At 37.4% G+C, this 17992-nt stretch overlaps 1 protein-coding gene across 3 annotated transcripts in view; it reads right to left on the bottom strand.

The window, feature by feature from the left end:
- Nucleotides 1-17992, bottom strand: part of SCAI (suppressor of cancer cell invasion) — a 124260-nt gene that overhangs the window by 33222 nt on the left and 73046 nt on the right. For all 3 annotated transcript variants that reach the window (XR_011465979.1, XR_011465978.1, XM_070378998.1), the window contains exons 4-14: nucleotides 17440-17535; nucleotides 16820-16906; nucleotides 15259-15357; nucleotides 11983-12079; nucleotides 10741-10839; nucleotides 10435-10587; nucleotides 9443-9544; nucleotides 8421-8522; nucleotides 7044-7122; nucleotides 5107-5206; nucleotides 2992-3073 (exon numbers count right to left, since the gene is read on the bottom strand). Coding sequence is in view for 1 of the 3 variants with exons in the window: in XM_070378998.1 (XP_070235099.1) it covers nucleotides 2992-3073; nucleotides 5107-5206; nucleotides 7044-7122; nucleotides 8421-8522; nucleotides 9443-9544; nucleotides 10435-10587; nucleotides 10741-10839; nucleotides 11983-12079; nucleotides 15259-15357; nucleotides 16820-16906; nucleotides 17440-17535 (1096 nt within the window). In the remaining 2 variants the exon portion in view is untranslated. The remainder of the gene's footprint in view (nucleotides 1-2991; nucleotides 3074-5106; nucleotides 5207-7043; nucleotides 7123-8420; nucleotides 8523-9442; nucleotides 9545-10434; nucleotides 10588-10740; nucleotides 10840-11982; nucleotides 12080-15258; nucleotides 15358-16819; nucleotides 16907-17439; nucleotides 17536-17992) is intronic.

Here is a 17992-nt window from a genome sequence, read left to right as displayed (position 1 = left end):
CCTTACAACCTCAGAGATTCCAACCATTTTGCTAGCTTCCATTCTTAAATCTGATTGGAAAAGCAAAAATTATGAGTCTCTAAAATGAAATATGAAGGAAAAGCACTAGAAGCAAATCATAATGGAGGAGAGAGATACCATGCAGAGAGAACTTTAAAAATGATCCTTGACATTCTCAAAGGAAAGACAGTGTATTTCAATCAGGATAAAAACCAATTATATATGTGCACGTATATATGTTTTACACACACCCGTCCATGTCTTCATGAAAGAAACATCCAGAAAACAAATGAAAAGCTCAATAAAAGGTTTAGAAGATAAAGGCGAAGGAATTTCCTAAAGAGCAAAAGACTGGAAGTTGGAAAATAAAAGGCAAAAAAAATCTGAGGACTAGACCAAAAGGTCCAATACTTGAATGACAGAAATTCTCAAAAGAAGAAAACAGAGGGGAGGAAATCACTGAAAAAACTCAAGAAAATGGGCAGAATTTCCAGACTGAAAGGACTCACGAAGTACATGCCAAGTACCATAGTTAAAAGTAAAGCCAGACCAGGGCACTCTGTTAAGTTGAAAACCCTAGTGACAAAGAGAAGAGCCTATATGTTTCCAGGGACTGAACAAAGGTTAGATGAAAGATCCAGAATTAGAATGCTTTGTACTTCTTAAGAAATACTAGGGAAAAAAAAAAAGAGAGAGAGAGAAATACTAGAAATATTGAAGATAGAAAGCAATGCAACAATGCTTCCCAAATTCTGAAGGGAAATAACTTCTGACACCAAAACCATCGTTCAGGTGTGAGGGTAAATCAAAGACATTTGCAGAAGTGTGAGACTTCGATTGTTTTATCTCATATTCATCCTTTCTCAGAAGGCTCGATTTTGCTAGAGATGCTGCACCAAAATGAAAAAACAAACCAAATGAGACAGTAATACAGTGTCCAAGAGGAAGATAGGGGATTCAGGAAACAGGGGATCCAATATAAAAGAGAGAGAAAGAATTCCCAGAATAATAATAAAAAGAGATTCTGGGATGAGAGCTATGTAGTATGTGTAGAGGGTACCGGTCCAGAGGCTCTGGGAGATAATTTGTTCCAGAGATAAAATGATGCATCTGAACAGCTGGAAAGATAAGACGACTGGTGAGGAGCTTGGGGTTGAATCTGTGATAGTTCAGGGGAAAAAAAACCCAATAAGGAGCAAAGATAATATTATTTGCTCCAGGCAAAGTAGAAAGTTGCACAGGAAAGAAAAACTTTACTGTGTGGCTTAGCTGTTAAAACCATTGTACAGGACTTTCCTGGCAGTCCATTGGTTAAGACTCTGATTTGCCCACTGTATATGGGCTCCCCATTTCATTTCTAATGATCAGTTTGTTCTCGATAATTTAAGTTTTTAGAGAAGTAATAGTGCATGTGCCATCAACACCAAACAAACACAAAAATCTTTCCATTATTCCACTGTTATCCTGGGGCTAAGGATATAGAAATCTAGAATCAAATCATGATATATAATTCCAATTATGCACAGTGGTGTTTTTTTTAACAATCAACATCCAATACTCATTCTACATCCAAACGACACTGGAAAGAACAGGTACATAACATAAATGATATTCTTGAGATTATAAAAGATGGTATCAAATAATGTCCAATTAAATTAAGTAGAAATTAACAGACTGCTAAAATACTTTAAATGCACATTAGATCATAGTAAGCAATTCACTTGATCTGGTGCATCAACATACTCTGTTACATTATTAAACTGAAGCAAATGACTCCTTTTCATTGACAAAGACACAGAACACTTTTTTGAACACATTTTGAAGACACAAAATGCTTGGACTCCTCTGGCTTGTATGTTTAATTGGGGTAGTGAATAAACCTTTTCCTTCAGCAACTTACCACTCTCTCAAAAAGATAAAAAATGACAACAGCACACACAGGATTTCAGAAAGTACATAGCTAATTTTCCTAAAAATCAAAAGCTGTAATGTTAAACTGGATGGAATGGGTAGCAGGAAACATACTGAACAATTTAGGGAGGATTGGATGCTCCTGGAATTCAGACTTTAAAAAGTGAAACTAAGCATGAAAATTCGATGGAAAACATAAGCATCGGGTCGGCTTTCTTGGCTAGCAGACATTTCTACTGCTCCTATGATATAAACCTATTAATGTTTGCTTCTCCATTTATTTATATGAATACCCACAAAAGAAATAACTTTAATTGGCATATCAGTGTTTCTAGCGTATTTCTGAGCATACTGACCACTAATGAAATATTCTAACTACATACAAAGGACTCCAAAAGCTCTTGTTTTCATTTTCCTGTAAAATATATAGTTTGAATTATAACATCCAACTTTAAAGGGTCTTGCTGCTGCCATTCTTTACACTACCACTGAAAACCTGTTTCAACAGCAAAATACAAAACAAGGAATTTTCACATTCGGTCCCTGCTACTTATTTCAGCATCCAGGGTCATCATTGTTCACTTACTGTCACAAATTAAAAAATAAATAAATAAATTAAGTGCATCTAAAACAATCTGTGTAGATATTCAGTGACTCTAACTACATAACATGGGATAGAAATTTCACTTAAACTATAGTAGCTCAGTGTGTAGAGGGGAAAAAGTATGAAAACTGGAAAAGAAAATTTGCCCATATACTTCCACCTCTAAAAAAGAAAATTATTCTGCATTATATAACAAAAATAAACCTCCCACCAGAGATCTTGGAAATCTTGCATATTTTTTTCCTGCAGGAGGATTTATTAGTTTCCACTGAGTGTCCATTCATGCGTTTTCTTCTTGTTTCTAGTCATAGCACCAGATCCTGACTAGCATGCACAACCTCAAAAGAAAAGAAAGACTAAATACAAATTGTGTAAAATTAAATAAAATAAAGCAAAATAAAAAGGCACATGTTCAGGCTGGTTACCTCGGGGTGGTGCCGTAGTGTCTAACGTGCGATGGAGTGCACGGAACTTACCTTGTAAGCAACACTGTTGGATGAATCGACAATGATGAACAGCGGCTTCCTTGTGAAGGGGTAGAGGTCTCCAGGATGGAGGCTGGGGAAACAACAACGACGGGAACAGTGAATGACTGTACAACTCTATCGGCCGAGCCTCAGAAATCTTATTCTTCAGTTTGGTCTACTCACATCTCTTTTTCATCACAGCACTGAGAGAAAAACAAAGGTTAATTAAGCAGAAGACCAAAAAAGTCTGTATCTATTGGGGTAGACAAGTGAGCAGTTTTATTTGGGGGAAAAAGAAAAAAAAAAAAAGACATAATAATTATTCAAGAATATTCAAGCTAGGGACTTCTCTGGTGGTCCAGTGGTTAAGAATCCGCCTTCCAATGCAGAGGACGTGGCTCTGACCCCTGGTCAAAGAACTAAGATCCCACATGCCACAGGTCAACTAAGTCCTTGTGCTAAACTGCTGAGCCTGCCTGCTAGAGCCCACGAGCCACAACCAGAGAGACGCCTACGTCTCACAATGAATGCTTCTGCTTGCTGCAAGAAGACCTGACACAGCCAGATGAATAATAAATAAGTATTTTTAGAAGAGAATATTCAAGCTAAAGAGAAGTCTATACATTTAAAGATGGATTAAACACACATGAAAATCTCAGAAGTCAGCATTTAGGGACTTATCTAATATTTTTAAAAGTTCCTCCTAAGAACAGGTGAAAGTGAAAGTGAAGTGGCTCAGTTGTGTCCTACTCTTTGCGACCCTATGGACTGTAGCCTATCAGGCTCCTCAGTCCATGGAATTTCTAGGCAAGAGGACTGGAGTGGGTTGCCATTTAACACAACCAGATTTCTATTTCAATGAGTCTTTCAAAATCCATATCCAATTTAAATATTTTTAATGTTTTAAGCCACGGGTCCCCAAACTCTGGGATCTAATGCCTAATGATCTGAGTTGGAGCTGATATTATAATAATAATAAAAATAAAGTGCACAATGCATGTAATACGCTTGAATCATCCAAAATCCATCTCCTCCACCCTGTGCCGTGGAAAAACTGTCTTCCACAAAACCTGTCCCTAGTGCTGAAAAGGTTTGGGACCGCTATTTTAAGCTATATCTCAATTTTGCAGACAGTAAGTGACGGCTCCCCCCTTACTATTGCCTACATTTCCCCTGAACATTTGCGTTGGAATCAGCTGGGGTGCTTGTTATAGATACAGATTCACTGGTCCACGGAAGAACTACTGGACCCAAAGTCCAGTAACATGCATTTGAGGGTCACTTCTTTAGATCACAATATCGGTGTGCATGCTCTTTCCCCGGGTTAGCGGACAATGCATGTATGTGTATAAATATTAATGTAAATGTAAATATACAAAATGATGTGTCAATGAGCAGTATCATCAAACCCCAATATATCTCAAATACAGGTTTTTCTAATATAAATCACTTACAAGTAAGGTCAACTATAGCACCAACACATGGCTTGGGGAATCTTTCACTATTACATGTATAATAATTGAAACATTTCCCTCTCTGCCCTTCCTTAGCCACTCTTTAATTTGAAGAGTTATGTTTTTATGTAAAGTGTTATTAGAAACACAGTTTCAAGCAAGTCCAGTTTCCTCTGTAATAAAATTGCTATCTCTCAGCTAGAGAAATCCTAGAGCCAAAAACAGCCCAAGCAGTGAATGTGTTGAGCAAACATTCATGGATGAAATTTACCTGAAATCATACAGCTAACTTCAGTTTTGCTGTATTATACCAGAACCTTATAAGGTTTATAACAGAATCTTATGTTAAAATGTTTATGTTGATATTAACATGGATCATGTCCTGAATTATTATTTATGTACATATTTATTGCCTCTTCCAACTTGAATGAATAGATATCCAGTGACTTAATGATGCCTGACATATAACAAATAGGCAATAAAAATTTTTTAAATATAAGCCAACAATTCTAAATGCCTAAGATAGTCAGAGCCTGAAATATTGCTGGAATCCAGATAAGTGTTATGAACAGTTGTCTGAGGGGACATTTCTAGTACTAGAAAACAGTCCCCACTTCACTTAAGATAGAACTTTAATTTTTATAATAGGGAAAGACACCTGAATACATACCAATGCATTTCCTTGTGGGACTGATTTCGTTTGTGGATGGCATCTCCATTTATAATATCTCGGTTACTATTAGTAAGTACCCCTCCAAAATCATAAGGACCTATAAAAATAGAAGGGAAGAATCCTAGACTTCAGTTGGAAAGTAACACTAATATGATGTTCAAATACAAAGGTACCGGGTGAATCTCTCACTGATACAAGTGGAAGATAATTTTAAAATTTTTTATTAATTTAAAATTTAACACTTCAATTTAACACAGAATTTAAATATTTCAGCATGTTGCCTGTTTCAGCATTTTAAAAGATCATTATCATTAGTTCTTCAGATAATAATGAGAAACAAAACAAAAATCTACTGTATCCCATTATTCTGGTTTTTTTTTTTTTTTTAGCAAGGAATAGGATTTATTAGAGAGAAGGAAAGTACAAAGCTCTCAGCATAGACACTGAGAGCAGGGCTATTCTGGGTTAAAAAAAAAAAAAGCAATGGAGATCTGGGATGTTCAAAATGATCTTTTCATTACAAGCAAAATTAAAATCTCAAGTTCAACAAATAAAATTACTTAGATAAAAGAGTTGCAGAATGAAGTCCTAATGATTTTTTAAAATATAATTTTAGGGCTTCCTTGGTGGCTCAGACAGTAAAGACTGCTTGCAATGTGGGAGACCAAGGTTCAATGATTTCTTAAATTTAATTTTAAGTGAGTCACTAATTGTAAAATGTAGGGGAATCTTTGAGTACGACTTGAAAATTCTCATTGACAAAAACTTCATGTAAAAAAAGAACTGTCAAATATCAGTGTAGGGGGAAAATTCATTATCATTACTATTTTATCAACCACTGTAATTCCAGTTCAGGAATTAGCCTTTTCCCACTGGTGCTATCAGTTAGTTAAACTCTTGTGTAAATGGAACAGCAAGTATGAGATGTGAGAAAAAATCTCTCTCAAAGGCCCATTCAGTTAGTACCTACTGTACTTTGAAAAAAGCAAAACAAGAGATATCAACGTGATAGGTGGGGGTGCATAATATTTGATTTAATGCCATGTTATAAGACATGGAAATAATTATTTACAAATAAAATCATTAACTTCATTACCAAAAAACTAGTTCATGATTTTGCAACACTTTTAATATTAATGTTATGCTTTACCCCTTAAAAAACTACTGCAGTGAAAATACTGAGATTTATTTTGTTTTGTTTTCATTTTAACACTTTAAGAGGATCTGTAGGTCATGCAAGGAAGATGGCAGGGACATGCATTGTATAAAGGAATGCAAATTTCAACAAACAAATGAGGAGGAAAATGCTAAGGATGTTAAGAAAAAAATTTCTGTCCAGATAAGGATTTAACTGCCTTGTTTACTTCCAAGTTACTCATCAATTTCGACCAATTTCATATATTCTAAACTCATATGTTCTGGACCATTTCACGGTTTTATTCTGAAATAGCATCCCAATATTCTACAGATTAAATTGGTAAGACCAAAGAAAGGACACAAAACAAAATCATGTCAAGGACTTGAACTTTCACAGGTACAAAAGTGCACTGATTTCTACAAGACTGTCAGCCACAGTGAAGCCTCTGACCAGATTCTCTAACGCACAAAAGGCTCAGAAAAATTCAATGATGTGAAGCAGTAATTGGTTAGTCCCTGTATAATATAAATATATATATGTTTGCTTTTAGCAAATTTGTTAGCGACGTATGTATGCAACATGTGAATTTACTGATGATTTTTTTAACTTCATGTATAAGACTTCAGCAAATAAAATAGGTATCTACAAGACTGCCAATTCAGCAAATAGACCAAGTTTCAAATTCAGGAGCCTCTCTAGAAAGCGTGAGACGGTTCGTGGGCTACGGGCCATCGCCTTGTAGAAAATAAAGAGAATTCAAGCCCTGCTCACAACAGGGAGCATTCCTTTATTGTACCTTCACTATCAGAACGACCTGTGGGGAAAACGCCAGTGGCTGACAGGTAAATCAGAAGCACGCTATTGGCAGGCAGCTCCTGAAATGAAAGAAAATCACACATACAAAACGACAAACAGAAAACAACAGTTTCATTGAAAGTTCGTGACATTTTAAAGTTGTGAGGAGGGCTTCCCTGGAGGCTCACAGGTAAAGAATCCACCTGTCAATGCAACAGACACAGGTTCGATCCCTGGTTTGGGAAGATTCCACGTGCAACTAAGCCCGGGGACTTATTAAACCATCCAATCGGCAGTAGTGACGGGCGGTGTGTACAAAGGGCAGGGACTTAATCAATGCAAGCTTATGACCCGCACTTACTGGGAATTCATCATTCATGGGGAATAACTGCAATCCCTGATCCCATCACTAACGGGGTTCAACGGGTTACCCACGCCTGCCAGCATAGGGTAGGCACACGCTGAGCCAGTCAGTGTAGTGCGCGTGCAGCCCCGGACGTCTAAGGGCGTCACAGACCTGGTATTGCTCAATCTTGGGTGGCTGAACGTCACTTGTCCCTCTAACCACAACTACTGGGCCCGTGCCCTCTAGAGCCTGTGCTCCGCAAGAAGAAAGGTCACTGCAATGAGAAGCCCGAGCACCCCAACTAGACAGTAGCCCTGCTCACTGCAAGTAGAGAAAAGTCCGTGTGACGACAAAGACACAGCACAGCCGAAAATAAATACACGAGCAAGTTGTGGGGGAAACGAGGACCTAATTTAACATATTATGGTCTTCTTCAAGAGAAAAATCATTCTTGTTACTTCCAACTTGCAATTGTCTACACAGCAGAGATTCATTAATCTGTAACTACAGCCCAAACTTTTGAAGATATTCTCTGCTTCAAAAACATCATTTAAAGAATGTTCTCTGAAAACTTAAATCAGAGACATAAAGATCCCGACTACAGGTCTAAAAGACAAGCTTCCGTCTGTGCCTTTCTCTATACAAACTGAGCGGAATCCCCTACTCCGTGGTTCTTTCAGATGACCAAAATGTTTCCCAGAGTAGCCTGAATTTGGAACACACTTACACAATCTGCTCCTGCTTTTCAGTTCTGCACTGACTGTTAGGCCTAAGCAGCTGAGTAAGAAAAATCCAGATGAAGTAGAATGATAATTAATCAATATTCTCATTAATTAATGGTAGGGATCATTCCTAATGTCATACGCAATTTCTACTCCAAAAATAGCTATGATTAGGATACTCTAAAGGCAGTTTTCATTTTCATATTTCTCCTAAATTCTTGACTCAAATATTCGAGAGAAGAGTGACTCTCAGGTTCCATTTAAGCCATATTTTTCCCTTACATAGTAGGAAGTACTGGATGATATATACCTTAAAAGATGCTGCTAAGAAAGTGTATAGTTGGCTGAAGGTTGGCTTGTAGAGCAGATACTTGTGGGGGTTTTCTCGCCTGGTAGGCTTGTCAGCTGATTCCTATATTTACACACAGAAAACAATGCAAACACAGTTGGTCTTCTGCATCCGTAGGTTCCGCATCCATGGATTCACCCCACCACAGATAAAAAATATTCGAAAAATATTTTCCAGGAAGTTCCAAAAATCAAAACTTGAATTTGCTGTGCACCAGCAACTATATACATAACATTTACATTGTATTTACAGCTATTTACATATAATTTACATTCTGTTAGATGTTATAAGTAATCTAGAGATGATTCAATGTATATGGGAGGATGTGTATAGGTTATATGTAAACATTATGCAAAAACTTTATATGAGGGACTTGAACATCTGAAAGTTTTGGTATCCAGAAGGTTCCTAGAACCAGTGCCTCGTGGATACAGAGGAATGACTATACAAAACACACCTGACGCGTGAATTATCAATGTCTACTTTTACCCTCCTCTTTATCAAATATCTTTTTTTAAAACTGTCATTATGCTGATCTTTCTCTCCTGTGTCTTATCAGAGTTCTTTATTCACACTCGTGGCATTTGCTGAATAATAGCATTCCATGGACTGCAAGGAGATCCAACCAGTCCATTCTGAAGGAGATCAGCCCTGGGATTTCTTTGGAAGGAATGATGCTAAAGCTGAAACTCCAGTACTTTGGCCACCTCAGGTGAAGAATTGACTCATTGGAAAAGACTCTGATGCTGGGAGGGATTGGGGGCAGGAGGAGAAGGGACGACAGAGGATGAGATGGCTGGATGGCATCACTGACTCGATGGACGTTGAGTCTGAGTGAACTCCGGGGGTTGGTGATGGACAGGGAGGCCTGGCGTGCTGCGATTCATGGCATCACAAAGAGTTGGACACGACTGAGCGACTGATCTGAACTGAACTTATGAGGAGCAGAAGCAGCAAACTGCAAATGTAGGGAGAAAAATCACCTGCATTCCTGGTTTATTCATCTGGGAAGCTAAATTCATTGGCTCCCTTTCCAGGGCTTGTAACATCCGGAACATGTCAACAGTTAGTTCACTGAACTTAACCTGCAAGGAAAACAAGTCTGACCGTTAATGTAGTACACAGACCTTAAAGTGTTCAATCACATTGTTACTTTTGACTTTCATATGTACCTGATGACACTGGATAGTTTATTCTCCAGCATTTTATTATGAAAAAATTTAAAAGATAGAAAGTTGAAAAAAATTATACAGTGACACCCAAATGCTCAATAGCCAGATTCTATAACGTTAGCATTTCTTTATATTTGCTTTGTAACATCTTGCCCTATCTATTAATCCATCAATTTCCAGTTTTTTTTTTTTTTTTTTTCCTGGCACACCACACTGCATGAGGGATCTTTCCCAACCAGGTATTGAAGTGGAAGTGCAGATCTTAACCACTTGGACCACCAGGGAAGTCCCCCCACAGGCAGATTTTTTTCTTTTTCTTGTAAAAAACAGTCATGTAAACACAGAGACCTATATTATATCCCATAAAACATGCTGGCTGTTGGCAAAACAATGAGGCTGAAGTACAACCATGGCCCATTTTAAAATCACTGTATTACATTTTGGCACCACATAATGTTTAAGTCTGTATCCTGGGAATACCCTGGCAGTCCAGTGTTTAGGACTCAGAGCTCTCATAGCTGAGGCCCTGATTTCAATCACTAGTTGGAGAACTAAGATACTCACAAGCCACATGGCATGGCAAAAAAACAAATATCCTTTTTCATATTAAATAATACTTCTACAGAACTTTATGTAGGCAAGGTTTTAATTTTGGGGGGGTTTGGGCGGTCTTGTGGGATTAAGTTCTCCAACCAGGGACTGAACAGATGTTAGGATATTTACAAGGAAATCATAATTCTGTAACAATCAAAAGTGCTATTTTTAAGGTGAATTTTAAGCATAATTCCTTCACAATTCTTTACCTGGTTATTACAATTACCAATAATGAGTGCATCAGCCAGAGACAACTGTCCCACAATCATGCCTTGTTCCAGCAATGGGGCTCCTGTTTCAGCAAGGCGATTAGATGTGATAACAATGGTATTATCATCATTTAATACCATTACAGGGTCCGCCTGGAGAACAAGCAATACTGTAAGTGGTTTATAGCCAAGACAAAACATCAATGTAAGAAATTATTCCTTCTTTTTTACATATACAAATAAATATGTACACCACATATACATTTACTTAAATAATTCTGACAACCTTTCTTGCCAAGAACTGACCTCAATGAAAGCTGCTACTTCTTGAAGTACCAGGTTCCATTCCACTTGATCTTCAGTATTAAAGCGGTGAGTATAATCTTCAATTTCATCTGACAGTTCCTGATTTCCCAGTATCACAAAGGAAAAATGGTTACAGGAAAAAAACACAAAAGATAGCTATATTGTACTATAATCCTGATGGAAACTGTTATAGTTAAGAAGTTTGATTATTATCAATATACAGTACCAATTACAACCAAAACAAAGAGTGAAAATTACATGAACTTGCTTCAAAATCAAAAATTCCAAAATGATACACATCAATAAGATCTTCATAGACACCTAGTGACACATACTACTCAGTGCTAATCAGCAATGACTTTATTAAAAAGAAACTCTTAAAGGTAAACCCCCCAATTTTTAACATTAAAAAAATGAACACAAATTCTTTGGATTCACATCATACTGTTTCTTTTGGAAACAGTCCTATGAGTAACTGGCGATACAGGAAGAAAGTGTGTCAAAACCAGCACGTTATACTGAATCACTTTGCTAGATACCTGAAACTAACACAGTACAGTAAATTAACTATACTTCATTAAAAAAAAAAAAAAAAACATTAGTATGTTATACTGAATCCCTCTGCTTTATACCTGAAAATAAGACAATACTGTAAATCAACTGCACTTCAATTAAAAAAAATTAGCATGTTATACTTAAGCACCAAAAAAATCAAGACATATACCACTGAAATCACTAACTGAATACAGAGTGTAACCAGAACGTAGCAAGGAATAATTACAGAGATTAAGTGAATGTAGAATGCAGTTAACTCTGATTACCTGAATTACTGAAGGACAGAATGAAGAACACATACTAAAAGAAGGAATAACCAAAACTCATTCATACAACACCTTTATAAAACATTCTGTACTTGTTCTTAACCTAATGTTTCAATTATTTTATCTTAAACTAAATATTTTAACTTTTGTTTGCATTTGCCAACCATTCATTAATGAATGATGAAATGTAAAATGAGCTGAGGGGACAAAAGCAAGAAATTAATACAATTATCTCTGGTAAGTGTGTTTGAAACATGAAGAGAGTTGCAAAAATTTTTTGTCATTACCCTTGTCAGAAGTTACCATGCTCTGAAAGTTGTAATGATTTAGATTATCAAAATTATTTTAACCTTATCTATTTTAAAAAACAAAATTACCAAAAAATAATTAGAAAACAGGATTTTAATTAAAATACATTTACCTTTACCAGATCCTTCACAACATCCATTTTGTTGAGAAGAAGACAAACTACTATAAATCTTGCATAGTATCGTAGCTTCTTAACTACCAACTCAGGTCTGTGGTAGATAAAAGGAAAATTATTCATTACATTAAAAACAAAATTATGTGACTTGATTTTTCTAACTTTCTGATAGTTTTTAAACTCTTTTGATCCTGTTTTGCACAGTTATAAACAGTTTCATATAATCTATAGTTTTTAAATACATTTTTTACCAATGATTCATTACATTGTTCATTCATACATTAATTTATTCAACAACTATCTACTGAAACTTAGATGCACCAGGTACCATGTTAAATAGTAGATTAAAAAAAGAAACGATATCATAGTCCCTTCCTCACAGATCTTATAGACAGAAACGTATGTAAAATATAGAGGAGACAGATAAATACTTAAAACAGTGGAATAAATATTACAATGATAGCGCTGCAGTGAAAAGGAAAAGAAGAGGAATGCGTTTTTCTTTTCTTTCCTGAGAATGAAGAAAGAGAAGAGGGGGCAGGCCTGGTCACATCTAGTTTTTATTTTAACCATTCCTAATCTGCAGCCTGTAACTAAATTTGCTTTTCTGCCCCAGATTCTTCACGGGGCGGGGGAATAACACAGTTCTGGAGGCAGAAGCCTACTGTGTTCTCCCCTAGGCTGGCTGAGGATTTTAAGCCACCTTTCTATTTCCTCCAAACTCTGTCTCCATATTTTTTTAATTCGGCTTCAGAGGGCAGAGAAGTCAAGATTTTGGCAGCATCAATAGGAGAAACAAAACATGCTATTTGAGCCCACAGAACTGGATCTTGGTGAGAGAAGGCTTCCCAGAGAGAGTAATGTTTATATTAAGACAATAAATAGGAAGACGAGAAGACAGTAGGCAGGAAAATACGAGGTCACCCACTCAATACACTTGAGAGGCAATCCTATCAAGCCTGAAAACTTGAATGACGGCCCCCAGCCCTGCCTGCTGCAGAAGAAGTCCTCATGTGAATCTCACTGGGAAGGGTCCACATCAAGTCCTCCTCATAAGCATTAAGACTGGGATGCGGCCAAGTTTTCAAGTTCAGATCCACATTTTCCACTATCAAACAAAACTCCAGTACTGTCACTGCCAGAGGGGCCATCAAGACTCTCTCTGACAAAGTCCTTCTGGCATGCCAGAATTGCAGCCTTGTCCAACCTGCTAGGACCACTAATTGTAAGATGCTGACTCTTGACACATCTGCCTGAGAAACTGTTTTTCGAGACTGCAACGTCTCCCTCCAGCCTCTGTACACTCAGAAACTTCACCTTCTCCATATCTTAACTCTAACCAGGTTCAGCCTTCGTCCTTCATAACCATTGGGGCTTACAGCTCGGACAAGTGATTATGTGCAAACGTCTCCTACACTCAACAGGACAGGCCGTGGAACAGAGACATTCTGAGAGCTGTCTGTATTTGGTGACAGGCAGTCACCGTGGTGATCGGTGGAACGTACCACTCCTCCTGGCTTTGACATATTCCTTCGGTACTGAGACAATGCAGGGAGAACTTGACCTCTGGAGGAGAGATGCCTCTTAAAGCAACTGTGAAACTGTGGAATACTTTCTTACTTAGTTTTAATCTACCAGCTGTTGGTTTTAGCAGCTGTCACCAACTGCTACCTTGATGGCCCCCAGCCCTGTGTGAACTAAGAAACAACCAATTTTACCAACTGAACAAACTCCTTCCTAAAGTATAGGGAACAAAATCAAGATTTTATATACTGAAGTGTCCTTTGACTCTAAGTTAGTTTGATTCTGAGCCTAAGAGATTTCATTGTCCTGGTTCCAAACAATTCTAGCTCAGTTCATCTGCCCAGCTCTAGGAGGCAGCACAGAGAAACAAGTCATATGGGCTGGTTTGCTCTTAGGACAGTAAGTGATTTTATTAAGTCAAACTATTGGGTTTTAAGCCAAGGGACCTAAGACCAATTTCCCTTGTGTCAAATTAGAAAATGCATAAAAGTGAATTATGCAAGGTATTTTACTATTGCTTAAAATAGGTCTTTGCTTATATGTATTTTTCACTCAATAAAGTGTTACATACCCCTTCTGTATTTTTGAGAGATAATTTATCTCATCAAGAATTCAGAGAAATTATACAACATGAATGCAAAAAAAAAAAAGGGGGGGGGACTTGGAAGAAATGTATCTGTAGTGAAAATATGTGAAGCAAGCCATAAGAAATTCTGAAAGAAAAGTAACTGATGCAACTTCATGAAGTAAGGCAAAGCCAAAAAGACCTGGGGGGAAAATGTAGAATTCAGCGTCTACATACCTTGTTTCAAGCAAATTTCTCCAGACAAGTCTGAACAAGATTTGCAAGGGAATGAAGGGGATTTACCAGAGTGGGGCTTTCCCCAAAATGTTGCTATTTAGCTGGAAAGCTTATGACAGCCAACCACAAAGTATTCTCTAGAAAAATGTCAAAACTACATTTTATTCTTTTTCTAACAGAATATAATCTTTTCACTTAGATAATGACTGTGAGTTCTGTTACTGGGAGTAGGGAGAATATTCAGATCTTTCAACAATTCTTGAATCCTAGCAACAAAGATTCTCCAGCAGATTCCTGATTTCAACAACTCTATCCTCATCTGAATCTACCTGTACCCCAAATGTGTCTGAGACTCCCATGAAAAGGTAATCATCTAAAAAAGATGATTGTACAGCTTCTTTTCATTTTCTTCTCCCACCCAAGCCGGACACATAATAAGTGGGGATGAATAACTTTAACATGACTTTTTTTCCATAACAGTGAAGCTACATGACTGTAAAACGGTATTGGATTTATAAAAGAAAAATCAAACACCATTATACATTTTTCTTTAGTCCCTACGTGGCAGTTTCCAATAGGTTTTGAATGTATACAAACTAAGATGATATAGGCTACAGAACAAAGGTATCAGCTAAGCCTCATTTTGGAGCTGTTTCTTTTCTATGAAACTTCATGTGACCCCAATCTCTGATAAAGAAATAACCCACCCTTCTTTGGGCTCTGACCCTAGCCTGGTATTGTGACATCTCTCACAACATCCATGATATTTACTGCTTTTAGGTAACACACTTCCATATGCTTAAGAAGGCCTCATATATAGCAGGCACTCAATAAAGCCCATTAAATGAATAAAAGTTATAAACAAATGCGTGCTTTTCTGCCTAATTTCCACACACTAAAAAGTTTCAGTGCTTTATCTTCCTCTTTCTAAAACAGAAGGTGCATACCTGTCCTCTTTATTGACTTGAGAATAGTAAGATCTCTGTCTGATTGCAGAATAGAAGGAGAAAGCCTCATTCAGATAGCTGGTCTCAGATGTGCGTAGGCTATGAGAGAGAAAGAAAAACTTAAGTATGACAGTGTCTCAGACTCTTCACCGTGATAAATACTTGTTTTGTTACTCCTCTCTTCCTCTACTGGAAGGGATGGGAACGACTACACTAGATTTGAATCACCAAAGCAATAATCGTATTACCCATAAGATGTATGAAAAGAATAATAATTATAATTAAAAAAAATACCTCCCCTCTGCTCCCAAGCCTTTTTTGACAGCAACCCAAAGTACACATTATTCTCATTCTTCGAAGGGCTTCTCCAAACAGCATTCTACTCACTTACATCTTTCCTGGGATTAAAGGCCTGGGACCAGTGGACTGACAAATGGACCCTGATCCGTGTTAATCTTCATAGGATGCTGATAAGTTGGATTTTTTATTCAACATTTCTAGTTTGTTTGTTTTTTAATTGAAGTATAATTGGTAGCTCAGCTGGTAAAGAATCCACCTTCAATGCAGAAGACCCCGGTTCAGTTCCTGGGTTGGGAAGATCTGCTGGAGAAGGCATTAGGCTACCCAATCCTGTATTCTTGGGACTCCCTGGTGGCTCAGACGGTAAAGAATCTACCTGAAATGTGGAAGACCTGGGTTCAATCCCTGGGTTGGGGAGATTCCCTAGAGGAGGGCATGGCAACCCACTCCAGTATTCTTGCCTGGAGAATCACCATGGACAGAGGAGCCTGGCAGGCTATATAGTCCACGGGGGTGCAAAGAGTTGGACATGACTGAGTGACTAAGCACAGCACATAGTTACACACAATAACATCGCTAGTTTTACAAGGGATTTCTTAAGAAAATATCCTACCAGGAAAAGTGATTTTAATGGTGGGAATCTGAGTGGCATGCCAAAAGACAGGAAGAGGAAGGAATTTTCTGGCCAACTAAACTACAAATGGTCCAAGCCTTTTATGAAATGCCTGATACAACTTAATGATAATGCGATGTCTGGATCCTAAATGGAGCTCTCTTCTTTCACTGACACATGGGTGGGACTATACAGATGTAGTCAAAATATCCTTATTGACTTCATGTACCTTTCAGACATAGCATACAAGGATTGGTTTTAAAGTATCCTCCTGAAAACCACTCATTCAAACAAACATACCAGTTATGTTATGTCTCCGGAAAGGATCAAGATTCAAGTGACGCCATTAAGAACCATAAATTCATTTAGTATTTTTCTTATCTAAAACCAAGGGTCATACTCCTTTAAGTTTACAAATGAATCTGACCGAATGAACTGTTTGGAAGGTGAGCCTTTGAAGCAAATAATGTCACTTTGATTATGGAAGGTCACTTTAAAATGCTGTCTTAATCAAGATGATCTGAACTATTAGAATTTCAAGTGTAACTCGTCCGCGTTCCCTCCTGCTGGATATGCACTGATGCATACTCCTGCATGCTGTGTTTGAATCCGGAGTGCGCTTTATCTCCCCACTCGCAGCTCACTTACTAATAATGGTAGTAGAGCTGCCCGATCTTAGAAGCAATTTCCCCTATTTGCCACCGCTTCAAGCCGTACCGATTATCCAAGACTTGTCTGTTTTACACAGGAGATAAGAAAATAGAAATGAGAGACTATAAATTTAAAAAATAACCAAATGTGTTAATTTCACAGGATAGAGTATCACCCAATTCACCATGAAATTTTGAGTACATAAACTGAAATTCATGAATTTTTCATGAGATTTTAACATAAGCACTCAAATTCAAAAACCATTTATAAAGTGTCTATTTAGAGTATACTGAAATACAAAAATAAACTTCTCTGAGCTACGTTCATGGAAATTAGAAGCAACCCCCTCCCCCAATAGCTTTGGCCAATAAACAAGACCTATTTCAGGATGAAATCATGAATCTGCCTACCTACTTAATCTGAATCATTTCAAATATGATATTGTCTTTAAAAGTCAGATACTATTACACTTGAAAAACTTAAATAAATAGGGGGAAAAAATCAATTTATTTTCTTTTGGTAACAAAGATGAAATGAGATACACGAAGAGATAAAAAGCACTGAGGTAGTAACAGTCAAAACTGTGACTAACAAAAAAAACTTTAAAAATTCTTTACCGATGCTGCTGCTGGAATTTCCAGAGTTTGGTGTAAACATCAAAAGTTCTTCCAAAATAGGACTGCCACTGCTTCTGTCCATATTGTGGCAAATCTCTGTAATGACAAGTAAACATCTATTAATTTTAAAACTCGGATACTCCTTGGAAATTAAGTCTTGTGATGATACAAACTGGCCAGATTTAAAGCATTTTCAATTCAGGCTTATTTATTTTTAAAAGTTACAATTTTTAGAGCAAAAACAGTTGTATTGTGGGGGTCTAGGACACGTTCTTTCTTGTTTCTCTTTCCTGCCTCTAACAGTTCATTCTTCATCTCCTCTGTAGATCCTCTCCCCTGACCTTGGGTGATCTTATATACTGTTAACTTCCACGTCTGTCTTCAGCTAAGAACTTAGCACTTGGAAAAACACTGCGTTCGGGAGTAAATCTAGAAGTGGATATGCAGGTGGTGGTGGTGTTCTCAACTGTTCCCGCCCCTCCCAAACGTGAAACTATATATCCTTGTCCTTGGGCTTGGTTATATAACTTGCTTTGGCCAATGAAATGTTATC

The sequence above is a fragment of the Bos mutus genome, chromosome 11 (assembly GCF_027580195.1).
Source record: "Bos mutus isolate GX-2022 chromosome 11, NWIPB_WYAK_1.1, whole genome shotgun sequence".
NCBI classification, from domain to species: Eukaryota; Metazoa; Chordata; class Mammalia; order Artiodactyla; family Bovidae; genus Bos; species Bos mutus.
This window is presented reverse-complemented; position numbering and strand designations above follow the sequence as displayed.